Raw genomic sequence first — 17,715 nt, 5'->3', positions numbered from 1 at the left:
GCATTTATGTCCTATGTCTCCCTCTCTGTGCCCACCACTTCTCCCTCTGTGCATAAGGCCTGGGTCCTTGTGAGCCAAAGTTCCTGAGGTCCTGGCATTGGCTGTCCCACCACCTTGCCCTGCAGGACCTTGATCTCCCTGCTCATTCCCCGTGGTCCCAGGAGGCCCTTGCCCCTGGGAGGCCTTCCCTGGCCAGCCCTCGGGGTCCTCTCTGTGGCGTGCTACCATTCAGTCACCACTGCTGCACGGCTTGCCAGATGCCTGCACAGCTAGGGGCAGGGTCTCCTCCTGGATCCACAGGCCTTGCGTTTGCTGATGAAGAACTGGTGGGTGAGGAAAGGAAGGAGGCCTTAAGCTTCTCCCCTCTGCCTTAGAGGCAGGATAACTACAAAACCACAAGAAGCTGTAAACAGCTCCTGTGTCAGCACTAAACTTGGCATTTGATGGTTTCTTGGTCCTGGTTCGGTGCATTTCTGAGTGGTGGGAGTTGTGCTGGGTGGGCGTTTCCCACCTGCCTGCCTCTTCCCACGTGGCCTGGAGATGTAGCCTGCTGGGTGCTTTTACCTGAAGGACAGGAAAGCCCTCAGAAGTAGCCCCAGAAGCAAGGCCTCTGCCATCCCCACCCCTCATTTCTCCAAATGGAGCTCCCGCCAAGGCAGGACACAGAGCAGTCCTTCCCTGGAGTAGCTGTCAACCCTGAGGTGGTGCTCTGAATTTCCTTCGCCTCTCTGCTTCGGAGATGGCCCCAAAGGATGCTGAGCTGATGACCTGCTGAGTCCCTGAGGTCTTTTAAATGAGTCCAGCCATCCTGCCCGGTGGGGTCTTTGTGGTGAAGGCTGTGTGCTGTGTAACCAGGATTGAACATTCGTGTTAGGCCATCTTTCTGTGAGCCTGTGTTGTGGAGGTACTGGCTGGGCCCTGGTGGTAGCAGGAGAGGGGCATCCTCGGACAGGGCACAGCAGCTTCCTCTCAACTCAGTGACTGTACCACGGTGTGCACAGCGGCCCTGGGTGTGGGACAGGGACAGACCTGGCAGACAGGGATGGCCAAGGGTAGACACATGAGCTATGGAAAGCCCCGGGCTGATGAGTCTGTGGGCTTGTCAGGGCCCCGAGGTGTAAATGTTCACTATGAATCTACTGTAGCTTTATTTTGAGTTCTCCCATTTCTTGTTTCTTTTCCACTTCTGTTATTTATTGCTGTCTATCAGTTTCCTCTGTTTGAAGAGAGACATGCTTTTCTGGAATCAGCACCATTCCCCTTGTGGTAAGGGAGCTTCTTGGGAGGAGGATGTTTGTGACACTGAATTGTGTTCAGCAGACATTTATTAAACCCCTGTGTGTGCAGGAGGGTGGCTGGACAGAGATGTGTGGTGACGGGATGCTGACCTCAGTGCTGACCCCAGGGCCCTGCCAAACACACAGACTCGGCAGCTCAGGGCTTTACACTGCTCGTTTGTCCATCACTGTCCATCCCTCTGCAGCCCTGTCCATCCTTGTTCGTCTCTCTGTCCCTGTCTGTCCCTGTCCTTCTCTGTCCATCCCTGCACTCGGGAGCACCAGGGCACAAGAAGCACTCATTGCTGGGCAGAAGTCAAACAGAACTGCAGACAGAGCCTTAGGCCATGGACTCACTGCAGAGGTGTCTTTATGAGACAGCCCCCTGCTCTGTGATTCAAGGTGACTTCTTGGGCTAGTACTGGGTCAGCATCCCTATCCAGAACACTTGGGGCCAGAAGTGTTTCCGCTGTTGAATTTGAGGAGATTTTTTTTTTTTTTTGGCATATCACATATATATAATGAGATTCCTTGGGATAACACTCAAATCTAAACAATGATATTCATTTGTTTCCTGTACATGTAGCCTGAAGGTAATTTTATAAAATATTTTTAATAATTTTGTGCATGAAACAAAATTTCCTGGGATGAAATTTTCCATTTGTGGTTTCAGGGCAGCTGATAAAGGTGACAGTTTTAGGGCATTTCAGGTTTTGCATTTTCAGATGATGCATGCTTGTCCTGTGTTATGTTGTCGTCAACATGGTCAGAGTGCACGGTTGGCCAGGGCTGATTTCTGCACATGTACTGAAGGCGCCTGAGTGCGGACAGGCAATGCCTAGCTGCCAGGTCCCTGTCACAGAGGAGACAGTGACAGGTGACTGTCGTCAAGGGAGTAGAGTCAGCCAAGCTTCAAGTCGCTCACTGTTAAGCTTCTCGGTCTCCGTCTCAGCATTGAGGGGAGTTGGACCCCACATCCCTCTGAGGACACATCCTTTGGTTTCCGTGACTGACCCTTAACATTGTCACCCTGGGGCTGGGGATGTACCTCAGCGGTGCAGCACCTGCCTGGCAAGTTCGAGGTCCTGAGTTTGATCCCCAGTACCAAAAAAAAAAAAAAAAAAAAGTTCACACCCTGAACTCCAGCACTGCAGGGGCAGATGGACTCCCACTTTGAATTTTTAGGAGGATTTAATTCTTCTGAAAGCAACATGTGCACTTTATTGTTTTCAAATTGTCATTTAGATTTCTCAGTGAGTTTGAAAGTATTGGTTAAAAGTTAAAGTGTTTTCAGTCGGAATTCCTGAATGTTGTTGAGTTAAATACTGACTTCTTTTTTTCTCTTGCAGCCGTTTGGGGGAACTTCGTCAGTATGAGGTAATTGTCTTACTTACTTGGGTATTGCGGTTGGGTTTTAGCACAGTTTGGTTGTCACCTGGGTCGTGGGTCAGTGGAAGAGCATTTTCTGGCGGGTCTGTGTTCTGCTAGGCTGTTGCTCTTCGCCCTAGGTGTCCCCAGGGACTGCAGCTGATAGCAGCATCCCCCAGGCTGAGCACTGGGCTAAGCACTCAAGTAGGCTTTAGTGAGCATCTCAGTGTCACCACCTCCTCTCCACCCTCCCTGGATGGATCACAGAGTGGTGACCCTCTGGACACAGTCTTGGGCCAAGTCTTGGGGAGTGGGGCTGCCTGAGGGGAATCAGCGCTGGCTTGCAACTCCAGGGGGCTTCACTGACCCGAAATGCTGGGGACTGGAAGTATTTATGTTTCTGCTTTTGGATTTAGAGTATTTGCACATAGACAAAGGATGAGTCCAGGTCTGGACAGAGTTCCTATGTGTTTCACGCACACCTTACACATGTAGTCTGACTATGACCCAGTCCTGTGAGGTCACGGGTGCAGTGTTCTACTTGTGGGATCAGGTTATCACCTCAAAACAGTTTGGATTTGGGGCATTTTGGAATTCAGATGTTTGGATTTTCAGCTAGGATGCTCGGCACATCCTGGTATGGGTACTGAGCCTGCCTGCTTGTCCTGGGGTAGGTGTCTGGCTTGAGTGTGTGTGACTTGGGCTTCTTAAAAGGCAAACTTGTAAAACTAAAATCTTCATGTGAATTATCAGTACCAAATTAAAAAACAGCCCCTTTGAAAGTCAGCAAAGAAGGAGTAAGCACTCATGGTGAGAGGCAATTTGGCACTGTTGGTAAAGTTTTCCAATAAGGAAGAGTTTGCTTGCTTTGCTGTTTCTTGGTATTACGAGTGTTCGCATGTGCCATGATGTTGGCCTTGGGCTTGCTGCTTCTGCAGGAGGCTGAGTGGAAGGCAGGTGCTTGTCCCTTCCCCCACAAGACCACACCCAGCGGGCTTCTCCTGTGGAGTTGGCTCTGCCAGTTGGGCGGGGTGGTTGGATCTGATTCCTGCTGCTGGGCCATGTGTGTCTCCTACAAAGACAGCTATGTGTGGCTAGGTGGAGTGGAAGGTCCTCCTTAAAGGAGCTCTGTTGTCTGCCCTTGGAAAAGCTCCATTTGTATTAAATCCCCACAGAGAAACATACACTCCTATAGGCACGCTTCCTGCTTCTAATTTAAAGCCCCCTCTTGGGGTAATGTGGAAGTATTTTGGTTTAATAGAAAGCATCACTTGGTAAAACTCAGTGTGTTCCTGAGTAGGTTTTGGGACAGTCCCTCCCCAGCGCCTGGCTTTCCTTCTGGTGTGCCCCCTGCTGGCAGGGACCAGCACACAGGACTGGCTGGCACTTGGGCGGTGTGGAGGGCCTTCCTCAGCCTGTGTGTCAGTAGTTGGTGCAGAAACAAATATTATAAGTCCCAAAGCCTTTCAGTTGATCTCAGTTTTGTAGCTTTTTGCTCAACAGGTCTATCCAGGAAAACAGTGAACTGAAGATTGAAAGCAGGATTGAAGAGGTTAGTCTCTTTTCTGTGTCTGCCTCTATCTGTGCATTTGTCACTTTCCCTTCCTTTGCTTGTGCTAGTGTCTGTATTGCAGTAGCCTGTGCTGTTCCTCAACTTTGAAACCATTTCAAAAAAACATTCTCTTCTTTAAGAAGAGACTTTGTCATCCTATAGATCTGTCTCCATCACTGTTGGTCCATTTTTATAAAGGTATAATGAATTCAAACAAACCCCGCTCTAAAGGCAAATGCATTAGACTTTTACATGACTTTTCAGGTGAGCCTTTCCTAGAGAAAGGGAAATGATGACCTACAAACCTGGGTCCTGGTACCAGCGCCTACTCCCTGAGCAGGTGTGAGGGGAGCACGACCCCACCCAGGTGAAGGCTGTGGAGCAGAGCAAGCATCTCTGTGCCTGCTGTGTGAGTTGGGGAGTCGTCCTCTGCCTAACTGGCAGCGAGCACTTTCGCTGGATACTTCCTGCTGACAGTAATCGCTGCAGTTTATAGTTGAGCGAGTGCAGGTGCATCCGGACTGCTGCAGCACATCTGGATTAGAAGACAAATACTGGGAAATCCTGGGTTGCTCCTTCTGCCTGGGCTCACGATGGGTGGTGGCATGGAGTGTGGGTTGACTCAGCCAACAGCTTATATACTGATAACGCAAGGACAGTTGCAGAAGCAAGCTGTGAAACTGCTGTGGGCCATGCTTGGGGATCTTTGGGTCCCGAGGAGGTGGGTCCTGTTGACCTGCCTGGCCTTAGGAACCCAAAACTCCTTTGCCTTCTTCCTGGCAAGGTTGGTGTGCGAAAAGGTGAATTTTTCAAGATTTGATGATTATTTGTTTGATTCTAACATTGAGATTCAAGTGGTTTGTCTCAGTATCAACTATACAGGAAATTAAAATCTGTTTTACATTGTGTCATGCTCACCTGAAATGTCAGAAGAGGGTGCAAGTGGTAGAATACTGGGTTTTTGCTTTAAAACTGATTTTTCTTATTGTCATCCTAGATTGTTGAGCCACTGAGAGAGAAAATCAGAGATTTGGAAAAAAGGTATGTGCACATTTTGTTTCAAGTTTAGGAAAGTACTTACATGTTGGCTGTGTGACAGGAAAGGTCTGTAACCAGTCTGAGTTCACCTCTGTTCAGTCCATTTATGAAAGTCCATTTAGAATGAAAGACACGATGAGATCTTTGTAACATAATGCATAAGGGCTGTTTTACTGAAAGGTTGGATGCACTGTCTTTAAACTTTTTGTTCTTTTTTGATTAGGACTATTTCTGATGAAAGCAATGGATTCTGTCCAGGATAAAAAAAAAGATTTATTTAATTTATTTTATTTTTCTAGAGGTATGACTGAATACCAACCATAGATTCTTAGTTAAAAATACTTCTAACATCAGTTTGATTTCTATTAACTGTGGTAGTCTAAACAAATTTCCACATAAACTCTCTTGATGTTTTCCTGTGTTTGATTAGAATGAAATACTGTAGTCAGAACACTGGACAAAGAAAGGATCTAGGTGTGAAATCTTCCTTGCAAACCTGTGAATTCCCGAATCCCTGCAGGTTCAGGTCAACAAGGTTGACCTCAGCCTTCCATCTCTGAGTGAGATGCTCAGGTGGTTCCAGCTAGCATGGATTAGTGTAACACCTTCCAGAACAAGGCAACCACCCCGAGGGTGCGGGACACCACATCCCTGCATAAGCATGGCAAGAGGCTATGTGCTGTGATGGGTCTTGTGTAGTCACTTATCTGCATCTGTTGGCAAAGCACATCAAGTGTCCAGAGTTAGATCAGGTGAAGTGGCCAGGAGGGAGGAATGGAGTAATGCGAGGAGGAAATCTTCCTGTGAGTCAGGTTGTAGGTGGACGGGGCTGCCTGTGCTGGGCAGGAGTCTGGGGCACAAGCCTCAGGCACAAGTGTTTTCTCTGTCACTCATGCTTCTCCATCAGTGAAGTCTCAGGCACTAGAAGGTCAACCTCGAGAGTGAATATGATAACAGTTGAGTCCTCAGGCCTTTAAAAAAAGAAAACACACATTTGTTAAGTTTATGTGATGCTTTTTCTTTTCTTGTAATGCAACTGGACCAATGAGTGCCGACATCCTGTGAGCCCTTTATCAAATCCAGAACAAAAAGGGAGATGTGAAGAGCAGCTTCCCTTTGATTCTCATTATGTGATCAGAGGGAAACAGAGATGGAGCAGATTCGTCAAATGCACTCATTCATATTCTTCTTGTCCTTGACAGAGCAGCTGGGCAAACCCTTACCTTCGACCCCTGCTGGACTGGACGTTTTCAGTCCTCCTGGATATAAAGCAGAATGAAGTATGAAATCAATAATTGGTCTTTCTGACCCCCCCCCAAATTAATCCCTATTTATTGTTATCTGTGCTTTAAATTTTCCATGCCATGATTTCATGCTGATGTGCTGCTGCTGCTGCTGGTAACATTTCATTGGGTGACAGCTGGAAACTTTCTCTTCAATAAGGCTGCATAATTTGAGGGGCTTTATTAATTCAAGTTTTTAAAAACAATAAATTGCACATAGTAAGAAATAACCTACATTTTACATTTGTCAAAAAAACAAGTCCATCGGTGATCATTTTCTTCAGACAAAAATACTCATTTAATTATGAAAAAAAAAATCAATTCAATAATTTCCCTAAGGTGATGGCTCGTAGATAAGATCTCTTGAAAGAAGAGATTTATGTGATTTCTTTTGTTTTTATGATGTTCTTTGTGCTTTTAAATTAGAAGAAGATACAAGGAAGGATTTAATCATAGGACCCAGGGGAGCTGCCCACACAGTGGGGCTGAGGCTGGCATCACCTCCTGGACAACCCCATGGGTGGCCAGGTTGGCTCTGTTGCTCAGGGTGGTGAGCAGGCAGATGACAGCCTGTACTGCTGCTTCAGCCAGAAGGTCAAGTGGGGAGGGCCTGAGAGGGAGGGCAAGCTGGGAATGGGTGGAGTTTATTTTCTGGTTTGATTTTCCCTGATTGTGATAAGGATGATCAAACATCCACAAGATAAGAATGTAACCAGAAGTGTGCTTTCTTGTTGCGCTTGTCACTTGGAGCAGTGTGGTGTGAAAGAAATGGGGTATTTCTACTGGTTAAAGACTACTTTTATCTAAAGAAAAAGAGCATGGTGGCATCACAGAAGCCCAAGTGAATGGCATGTGGGCTTTCCTGTCCTTGCCACACCCTGTTCCATAGAGCTTTGGTTTTCCAGGCCCCGTGGTGTCCAAGCTCCCTTAAGGCCGCAGGTGCTCAAGCACCTTCTGTACAGAAGCCTTGTATTTGCATAGAAGCAGTATGCGTCCCCCATACCTTACTCAGTTGCACTGGTGTATAAATAGCTGAACAGTTGTTAGTGTGCTGTTCAGGGAGTGAGGATGAGAAAGTAAGTCTGTCCACGTTCAGTACAGGTGAAGTTTTGTTTTAAATATTTCTGATCCGCAGTTAGTTGGATTCTTCCAGACACAGCAAGCCTACTGTGTGCCATCTGTTTGATTTCATTGCCATGTCTTTAGTGTTCTCTGAGCAGGAATAAGTTAAATTACAAGTAAGAAAGCAGCTTACAGGCTGTCCTACTGAACCGTGAGCTCAGGGTGTGGGATTCCTTGAAATGATCAGGAAAGGTCTGGCTAGGGATCCATAAGAAGAGGTCTGTTACCCACTTCATGCTGGCTCTGCCTCTGCCCGCCTGCTGTGTTCTGTGGGCAGGCGGGGACCTGCTGTCCCCTGGTCACTGCTATGCCTGGGCCTCGAAGGGACAGGTGCTCAGGTAAAGCCTCCAGAGTGGCCGAGCCTATACTGGGCCAGATTTTCACCTGTCAGGACTTCCCCAAACCCAGTGCCCAGCATGGAGGGGCATGGAGCCCAGGCTGGGACCAGTCAGTGGTACCTAGGTGTGACATTCAGGTCACCACATCATGGCTCCACATGGCTGGGTGGCATGCATCTGGAAGGCACCTGATGGCCCCTCCTATCACTCAGCTCCACATCTGGCCTCTCCAAGCAGGAAATGAGGGTGTAAGACATCTTTGAACCTACATATGAAGTGTGAAGCTTGGTTGCTACATATTGAAGAAAAACAAAGCAGGAAACCAATTTGTTTTCAATTTAAGTTAAAGGTTCCAGCATGCGGCATTGGTGGTGTTTCTTAGGCTGTCTGCACGATTAACTGTGTATTTCAAAAACCTGCTTTTGGCTCAGTTGTGTTTCACTGACAGAAAAATTGTGTTGTTATGGGGTGCTGTTTGATGTCCTGATACAGGTAGTATTGTGCAGTGTCCAATCTGCTCCACTCTTTTTTTTTCTTTTTGATACCGGGGATCCATCTCAGGACCTTGTGCTTTCGAGGCAGGCAGTGGCACCACTGAGCTCAGTCCCCAGCCCCTGCTCCACTCTTCTCTCTCTCAAAAGAGCATTTCCTTCTGGAGGGAAACTGTCTGCTGTTTTCTTCCTGTGATAAAGGACACACCCAGTTTTGTTCGTATTTCACACAAGGCCCAGCTGTGGATAGGGGAGACAGTTGCATCTGTACTAAACATGTACCAACTTTCCTGGTCATTGCTCCCTGCACAGCGCCGTGTCACACCTGTCTAGGTAGTGCTTGCAGCGTCCTAGCAGCTATGTGTCCTCTGGATGATTTGGAGCATAGGGGACCATGTGAGAGACTCCATGCAAGGATGACCATTTTACGTGAGGGATTTGAACAGCCTCAGCCCCTGGTATCTTAGGGGTCCTGGGGCCAACCCCGACAATAGCAGGGGAAGACTGTGTTCTAAGCTAGTAACTTGGATTAAGTTTGCTTCTGGGCTAGATCGGTGGCCCTGCACCTACAGCCTGTGTTGCTGTCCTCACCAAGCAGGTCCCTGTGCCCTCCCTTCTCTGCCCAGCTTGCCACTGCCATCTCATTCCCTAATGCCCCTCTAAAGTCACAAGACTGGTAGAGAACGAGTTTCTTGGCTGGAGTGTAGCTCAGGGTAGAGTGCTTGCCTGGCAGGCATGCGGCCCAATGCAGTGTCCAACACTGCCAGAAGAATGAAGAAAGTGAGTTCCCACAGTGGTGCCAGCCCTTGGGCAGAGGAAGCCGTGAGCACACAGCTGGGGGTGTGCTGGGTGCAGCTCACCACGAAGGCCAGGGTTGCTGCTCAGGTCCTGGGCCCTCCATCCTCCCTTCTGCCTGCCTATGTTGTGGTCTGCAGGGGGCTCAGGGACCAAGAAGCTCCTCATGGGAATTCTTCCATATAAGAGGAAGCCCTCAGCTGCAAATGAGCACACTTCCCACTTCAGAGAGGAGAAACACCTGCTCTTGTGTCCCCGGCTAACAAGCTGTCACACTGTTCAGAAACCCATCTTGTGTCCTCGGACTAGGCCCATGCTGGGGACAGGGACTGTGCATGGGCCAGCACCTAGGCTAGCATTGCTGCAATTAAAACAAGTGTAAAAGCTGGTCACAGACTTAACTCAAAGCACCTTTGTTTCTAACCGAATCACTTTGAACAAGCATTTCAAATGGCTGCAGTGCTTTGGAGCATTGGTGTGCACAAGAGGGCATCAGGAGACAGGGCAGACCATGCAGGACAGGCAGTGCTGGTGCTGTCTGTGCACCCAGGATGCTGTTCAGAAAGGGACCCATAAGGATGCCCAGAGGGGGTAACTTAGCGATGTCTCCTTTCTTTGCTCTTGCGTGTCACAGTTCCCCAAGTGGGGCCTGTGACCTCCTGTGGCTGCTGCCTCCCTCTGGGCTCTGCCTGGTCATTTTGAGGATGCTGCCTCTGCTGGCCTGGCAGAGGTGGTCTCACCTCTGCTTTCCCAGCCAGTGTGAACCTGTGGGTTGGCTTGATTCTAAACAGCAGCAGGTGTAGGCTTTCAAGAGCTCCGTGAGCTCTAGCCAGGGGCTCCTGGGTTCCTCCGGCAGAAGTGAAAACAAGGCACCAGCCGTCAGAATTTCAGATCTGACCTCTGCCCTGGTAGTGGGTGGAGAATATGCCCCATGGAGACACCTGACTTTTCTTTTTTACTCTCGTCATGTTTTACAGTTTCACCCAGAAATACCCACCAGTGAAGTTCTTATCAGAAAAGGATCGTAAAAGAATTTTGGTAAGTTTGCCCATCTGATGAATATTTGTCACATTAACACTCTTGGTTTTTCATTGGGAGATGTCTGTGCATGGAGTTCAGCCTCCTCATGTACATATCCAGGGGTTTGTAGTTGGCTGGCACAGTTGTGACAGCACCATACACTGGCTGCAGTGTCTTCGCCACCCCCTGAAGGAGCCCCATACCCACCAGTCACCATCCCCACTGCTCACTTGGCCTCTGGCAGCCACCTACATTGCTTTCTGTGTCTGTGATCGGCCGTATTTGCATGTTTCATGTGAGCACAGTGGTGTAGCACATGGTCTTTTATGCCTTGTTTCATTCCTGTGGCAGGAAGCAGTTTTCCGTCCCTTCCTTTGGCAAATCCATCGCCCAGTGTGGTACAGCACATGTGCCTGTCCATTGCTCAGGGATAGGCATTAGCAGTGGTGTCCATTCTGAGGCTGTTGTGAGTGAGTGAGGCTGCTGTCTACTTGTGTGTATGGGTTTGTGTGTGGCTGGTGAACTCCAGATCCTTTGGCTGTGCCTAGGACTGGAATCACTGGATCATGTGGGGATCTTCTGCGTAGCTTTTTGAGGCATTGTGAAACTTCAAGAAAAGTGAGGAGTTTTTAAGCTTTTCTGGTTCACAGACTGATTGGTGAGTACCCTGGCGGCTTCCTTGGCTTAGTCTCCTTGTTAAACATCAGCACAGATTCACCAGTGAAAACCCAAGTGTAACTCTTGTCCAGAAATTGTACCTGTGTATCTTTTAAGTAACAGCCTTATTGAGATGTAATTCACATACCACATAATTCATCCTTTGACATGGACCCTTGGGTGGTTTTTATTATAAACCCAGAGTGGTGTGACTTTCACCATGTCCAGTTTTAGAACCTCAAAAAGAAACCCCACACCCATCAGTGGTGGCTCCTCAGTGTCCCTGAGGGCCCTCTGTACCACAAGTCCTTGGCAGCCTTTGTTCTCCTTTTGGCTGTAGATTTGCCAATTCTGGATTTGTCTGAAATGGAACAATGCTGTGTTTCTCCTTTGGTGACTCTCTTAGCTTCCAGTTGTTGTTTATCTCAGTATCTCTTGCCTTTTTTTATTTTTTAATTTTTATTAAAGGTAAGAAAAGAAACAGGCTTTGCAGAGCGACTTTGACCCAAGTAAAAGTAGGAAAAGAAATACTCCTTACATCATGAGGGTGGGCCACCGTGCAAGAGAGAACCAGTGGCCTCTCCTACCTTCTTATTCCATGTCATATGTTGTGTGAATTTGGTGCATCTTGTTTCTGCATTTCCCTTACTGGTCATGTGACCCTGTGTGTACCCAGGGCCAAATCAGCCACAACATTTGGGTTCCTGCCTGCGGGTCCAAGGGTCTGGTCTGAATTGCTGGGATAGTTCTAGTAGTTCTAATGAATTTCTTTGGTTTTCTAGGTGCAGGCCTGTGTCATCTGCATTTCCAAGTAGTCTAATTCTGACTCTTCCATAGGGATCCCTTTATTTTGTTTCCTGGCTGAATTGCACTGGACAGAATTTCAGTGCATTGGTGAGGAGCGTGGGACAGGTGTTCTTGCCTCGATTTGCAGGATTTTCCTTCTTTTACCTTCACTGTGGTGCCACCTGTGGGATTTTTGTCAGTGCCTTTTGTCAAGTTAAAGAATTTTCCCCCAGCCCCTGATTTCCTTAGTTTACAACCATCATGGCAAACCTGGAATAATTCCAATTGGTTATAGTGTATTTGTGTGCAAGAGACAATTGGTAATTTCCTTTTCTTAGGATGTCTTTTTCTGCTTTTGATATTAGAGCAATACTAGCCTCATGGGATAAATTGGAAAGTATTTATCTTTTATTTATTTAATTTTTGAATGAGTTTGTGAAGCTTTGGTCTTAATTCTTCTTTACCTTGTTTGTTTGGGGTTTTTTGGCACCGGGGGTGGAACTCAGGACCTTGTGCTTTTGAGGCAGGTGGTGGAACCACTGAGTTAAATCCCTGGCCAATTCTTCTTTAAATGTTTGGTGAAATTCACCACAGAAACTATTTGAGCCAGACTTTTCTATATTGGGAATTTTTTGTTGTTGGTGATGTTTGTTTTATGATTACTTTGATTCAATCTCTTGCTAAAGATATACTTGGATTTCCTATATGTTGAGTTAGTGTTGATACTTTGTTTTTCTAGAAGTTTCTCCATTTCATCTAAGTTGTCTGATTTGTTGGCATACATTTGTTTATGCAATTCCTGTAATCTTTTTATTTTTCTAAATTCAGTAGTACTTCCCCCTTTCATTTCTAATTTTCAGTAATTTGAGTCTTTCTTTTTCCTGAGTCTAGCTAACAACCTGTTGATTTTATTGATGTTTTCAAGGAACCATCTGAGTTTTCCTGATTTTTCCTTTTCTCTCTTTTTTTTCAGTTCCCTATTTCATGAATTTCTGTTTTTTGTTTCCTTCCTTCTACATGTCTTAGAGTCAGTTTGCCCTTCTTTTTTGAGTGTTCGGCAGAAGTTTCAATTACTGACTCATGATCTTTCTTCTTTTTCAATAATAAAAATTTTTACGGCTATAAATTTCCCTCCAGGCACTGCTGTAGCTGCACACAGATTTAACATACCGTTTCTTTTCTGTCATTCAGCTCAAAGCATTTTCTTATTTCCCTTGTGGTTTCTTCTTTGATCACTTACTATTTACCAGTATCTTAATTTCTTCATGCTTGTGAGTTTCTCAAGGTTTTTCCTGTTACTGATGACCTAATTTTATTCCATTATAGTCAGATAATATACTTAGAATGATTCAGATCCTTTAAATTTATTAATGCTTGTTTTATGGTCTTGGAAATGGTTTATCCAGAAGAATATTGTTGGCTCTTAGATTGTATGCTATGCTGTTGTTGGGTGGACTGTGGGTATCTCTTAGGTCTTATTGATTTATAATGTTTTTTAATCTTCAGGTTTTTTTCTTAATCATCTGCATAGTTCTGTCAGAGTGGAGTATTGAAATCTCCAGTTACTATTGTTGAATTCCGTATTCTTCCCTTCAATTCTTCCAACTTTATGGTGCTCTTGTTAGGTATATAAATGATTATCAATGTAATAACTGTCTGATCACCCTTTTATCATTATAAAATGCCTCTCTTAATACTTTTTGTTTTAAAGTATATTTTGTCTGCTATCACTGTAGCCACTTTTATTTTTCTTGCTGTCTGAATGCTGTATTTTATATCTTTTTATGTGGTGCTCGTTGTGTCTTTGAATCTAGAGTGCCTTCTTTAGTCAGTACATCCATCCTCGGATCTGGTTTTGGAGTTTTTGTTTGATTGGTTTTGCCTTTTTCCTTTCCATGCTGACAGGCCTTGCCTTGCAAGTGGACTGTTAAGCCATTCACAATCCCTGCTCCAGCAGAGATGGCTGGATGTACTCCTGCCCTTTCCCTTCCCTTGTGCCTCAGGTCCTCTCTGTCCAGTGTCCCTCGGTTACTGTGTTCTTCTGCTCTCAGTAAACACTGTCTTATGTTACCTGTGAATTCTTGTCATCACTGCTTGTGCCAATGTTTCTCATGCACATCTGAACTTAGGAGACTGTATAGCTTGTGTGCTGCCCGAGCTCTGGTGAGCTGTAGATGCTGCTCACACAGTTCTCTTACATTTTCTCCTTCTTGTGGTGCTTTTGCTAAATGTATTACTGTCCACATCACAAGCCCAGTAAAGCATTCTTAGGTTTCTTACTTTATATAATTTAATGTCTTCTAAAGAAGCTGACAGTGAGTAAAGTAATATTTATAGAATTTGTTAGATTAACTTTATCATCACATCTGGATTCCCACAGTTGTTCCTGAGTTTGAATTAATTCATTTTCATTTCTTGCTGCAATATTGCTTTTGTCTTTGTGCTGATGTTGTCAAATTTACTTGGATATTATGGGGACCAATAATACAATTATGTGCTGTTTTATATATTAGTTCTTTTTTCTCTTTTGTGGTAAAATATGCATTTAAAATTTATCATTTTAACCATTTAAAAACATATGTTTCCATGACTCCCTTGTGCTATGCATTTAGTTCTTAAATGATTTAAGAGCCAAAAGGAAAAATGTGCAATTGTACAATCTTTTTTTTTTTGGTACCAGGGATTGAACTCGGGTCCTTGCACTTGTGTTGCAGGCGGCAGAACCACTGAGCTAAATCCCCAGCTATACAATCTTTTATAATTACTGCATCCCCTTATTTGTCCCCTGCCCTATGGTTTCAAATCCCTGGGGTCACCTGTCTCACTTTGGTATTTCTTGTAGGCCTGCTACCAGTGATCTCCGTCATTTTGTGTTTAATCTAGGAATGTCTTTATGGTGTTCTTATTTCTGATTATTTTTGATTGTTATGTAACTTCTTTATTGACAAGTTTTTGGGTTTGTTTTCTTTTTTCACTTTGAATGTGTGATCTGCTGCTTTCTGCATTACTTGTTACAATAACCTTGTATTAGACAAATCATTTTTCTTTCTCTGCTGTATTTTTAGGGTTCTTGTAACAGTTACCACCGCCTGTAGCTTAACACAAAACCCATAAATGTCATTTGTCAGGGTTCTGGAAGCCAGAATTCTAGAACCAAAGTGTGGCTGTGCTGCCCCTTGCCTGTGTCCAGCTCCTGGTACTGCCAGCCACCTTCTGCCTTCCTTGTCTGATAGGGATCCATCACCCTGTCCCTACCTCTGTGTCCCGCAGGTCCTCATGTGTGGCTCTCACAGGAAGAAGGGCCCACCCTGGCCCATGTGAATGAGTCATGCCTGCAGTAGCCATGTTTTCAAAGAAGGTTGCATTGTGAAGTTTGGTAGGGTGTGAATTTGACAGGACAGTAATCAGCTTTCTGTAACTGGTTTCAGAAGCTCATCTGTCTTTGGTTTTCAGCAGTTTTTGTGTAATGTGTCTGTGTGCAACTGCTTTTGTTTGTGTTTTCCTACTTACAGTTTACTGAGCTTCTTAGATGTTTAGTTAGCTATCTTCAATGGTGTGAGCATTTTCAGCCATTATTTCTTGGAATATTTTCCTGTTCCTTCCCTCTTCCTTCCAGTGTTCCATTGTTTGTATTCATGCCGGTACCCCGTGTTTGCTGCAGGCTATGTTCATTGTCCTGTATTTTTTTCTGTCTGTTCTTTGGGTTCTCTGTTCTCTTCACGGTCTAAATTGGTTGATGCTTTTCCCAGTTCCAATAAACTGTTGAGTCTGTCAATTGAGTTTTTCTTTTCAGTTGTGGTACTTTTTTGCTCTAGAATTTCTATTTGTTTCTATTTCATGCTCTGATGCCCCAGGAGGGTGACCAAAACCTGTTGCCCTCAGCCTCCCAGTTTGGGAAATGCTGGTGAGAGATTCTGTCTCTTTGCACTCTGGGCCACACCCAGCACACTCATCCACTCTGAGCTGTGGCGTGTTGCAGACTTGATTTCTCACTGAAGTTTAGATTTTCTTGAAATGTTACTTCTGGACTTATTTAGGAGAGTTTCCAGAGGCTTTCACTATCTGTTCTTAATGATCATCAGCACAGACGGTTATTTGTTGGGAAGCTGGTCTGTGGGCGCGCACTTGCATGAGTGTTTTATCTGTGCCTGATTTATCAGTGGCTAGTGCACTGGCTGGGTTCTGTTCCTTTACCTGTTTAGGTTGCAGAACTGTGCATTCCAAACACCAAAATATGACTGCTACTCCTAAGTTAGTCTTAGACTTTGCCACACTTAATTGCCATTTTCTTGCCTTTTGAGATGGCTTACACACTTCTCACCTTGGGCAGACTGTCAGGTTGGTTGCTGCTCATATGCCCATCTTTTTGGCTTATTTCTGCTGCATCAAAATAGATTGGTGTCAGCAAAATTCAGTTTTCTAATATTTCTCTGTTGACACGTGTGAGCTTTATTACCAGATTTGAAGGTCTGTTCTTCTTCTGTTCTATGTTGTTAGCAAACCAACCACAGCATGGACAATTGACAATGAGCAGAACTCTAGTAGCTCAGGATTCTGGAGTCAGCGAGGTCCAAGGTCAAGGTGTTGATGCCTGGTGGGGGCCTTCCTGGTATGGCAGATGGGCAAACGGAGGGCACAAGAGAAAGACAGGAGGACTGAGCTCCTCATTTTCTCAGAGCCCCCTGCCTCAGTAATGAGAATTAAGGCTCCAATGTAAAGTTGGGGGGCAGCCCTTACCACAGCAGCCCTTTGTAAGGCCCTGCAGCCTTGCTGGAGCCGTTGTGATTTCTGTGTGGGATGATCTCCTGCCAGTACTGTGAGGAGTGGAATTTATTTCTCTTACACAGCACCACAAAAAGTGGCCTTTGCCTTTCTCCTTCACCTGCTGTCTCATGGACCACATACATCTCAGAGTCACTGCTGCCCTGGGGCTGGCATAGTGTTGCCAAAGCGTTTTCAATAGCTGTTGAAGGCTTAGGACAGAGATTTGTGTGGAAATGTATTCTTTTTGCTGATTGGCTGAGCAACATGAGCTGGAATGCTGGATGCTGGCCTGTCCTGGACCACCACACTGCCTCTTGGTACCCATAGGACCGAGAACCACGCATGCCTTGAGCTGTGGCAGGTCCCGTCCCTCTTAGTGGAGAGATCTCTGTCTTTTCCCCTGCTGTCTCTCCTGGTGTTGGCTCTTGTTATGCAAACAGTGTGCGTGGGTTTGGAGATCCTGTGTTCCCCGGGAGCCTGGCAGCTTGCTCTGGTTTTGCTTTCATTTGACTCATTTGCCTCTTAGGCTAAAATTGATTAGGGAAAAAAAGTAAACCTATCCAGCTGTTTTACATAAATCCTTCAGTAATTATAAAAATTGAGAGAAAGAACTCCAGTGCATTTTGGTCAAGGCTCAGGTGCTTCCAGCAATTTTATGTCACACTAATGCTATTGAAACATTGGCAGTAATTGTGTGTAACTTAACTTGTTGCATTTCTGCTAGTTTGGGTTGTCAGCTGGGTATTTTGGATATGTAAGTAATATTAGCGTCCCACAGAACTCTATGTACTCTTGTTTTCAGACACATTCACATAAAACATATGAAGTTACATTAAAAGAGGTTGTGTTTCTTTGTACTAATAATTTTTTCTGCTTTAAAAACCATGAAAATGTTGGGAAAATTCAACAGAGCAATGTTAGAAGAAAATGAAAGCTCATCCCCTGAGGTAAGCAGTAGAGGCACCTCAGGTCTGAAATTCAGGTGTTTTTCCAGAAAATCCTTTCTCACAGTCACTGTGCAGGTATAGAGCTAGAATGTAGGTATATCTGTCGTTTTCAGTTTCTATCACAAAATGCTTCATAGCAGGTACTTCATAGAGGGAAGTTGTTTAGCTCATAGTTTTGGAGGCCAGAAGTCCCAGATTAGGCAGCCCCATTGTCTGTCCTTTTGTGGGAACCACTGCAGGGAGAACAAGGACATGGTAGCATGGATGTGGGAAGAAA

At 45.4% G+C, this 17,715-nt stretch overlaps 1 protein-coding gene across 5 annotated transcripts in view; it reads left to right on the top strand.

Annotated features, from left to right (window-relative positions):
- Positions 1 to 17,715, top strand: part of Uxs1 (UDP-glucuronate decarboxylase 1) — a 52,419-nt gene that overhangs the window by 7,849 nt on the left and 26,855 nt on the right. For 2 of the 5 annotated variants that reach the window (XM_004844493.4, XM_087204164.1), the window contains exons 2-5: positions 2,627 to 2,654; positions 4,134 to 4,197; positions 5,195 to 5,238; positions 10,242 to 10,302. In XM_004844493.4, the coding sequence (XP_004844550.1) occupies positions 2,627 to 2,654; positions 4,134 to 4,197; positions 5,195 to 5,238; positions 10,242 to 10,302 (197 nt within the window). Of the gene's footprint in view, positions 1 to 2,626; positions 2,655 to 4,133; positions 4,198 to 5,194; positions 5,239 to 6,437; positions 6,516 to 10,241; positions 10,303 to 17,715 lie in introns of all 5 variants that reach the window. The other 3 variants (XM_087204171.1, XM_087204173.1, XM_004844494.4) reach the window with 3 other exon arrangements.

The sequence above is a fragment of the Heterocephalus glaber genome, unplaced genomic scaffold, assembly GCF_053883595.1.
Source record: "Heterocephalus glaber isolate CG9 unplaced genomic scaffold, H.glaber_assembly_v1.0 deba00000470, whole genome shotgun sequence".
Lineage (NCBI taxonomy): Eukaryota > Metazoa > Chordata > Mammalia > Rodentia > Bathyergidae > Heterocephalus > Heterocephalus glaber.
Note: the sequence above shows the minus strand (reverse complement) of the source record. Positions and strands in the feature narration are given on the sequence as shown.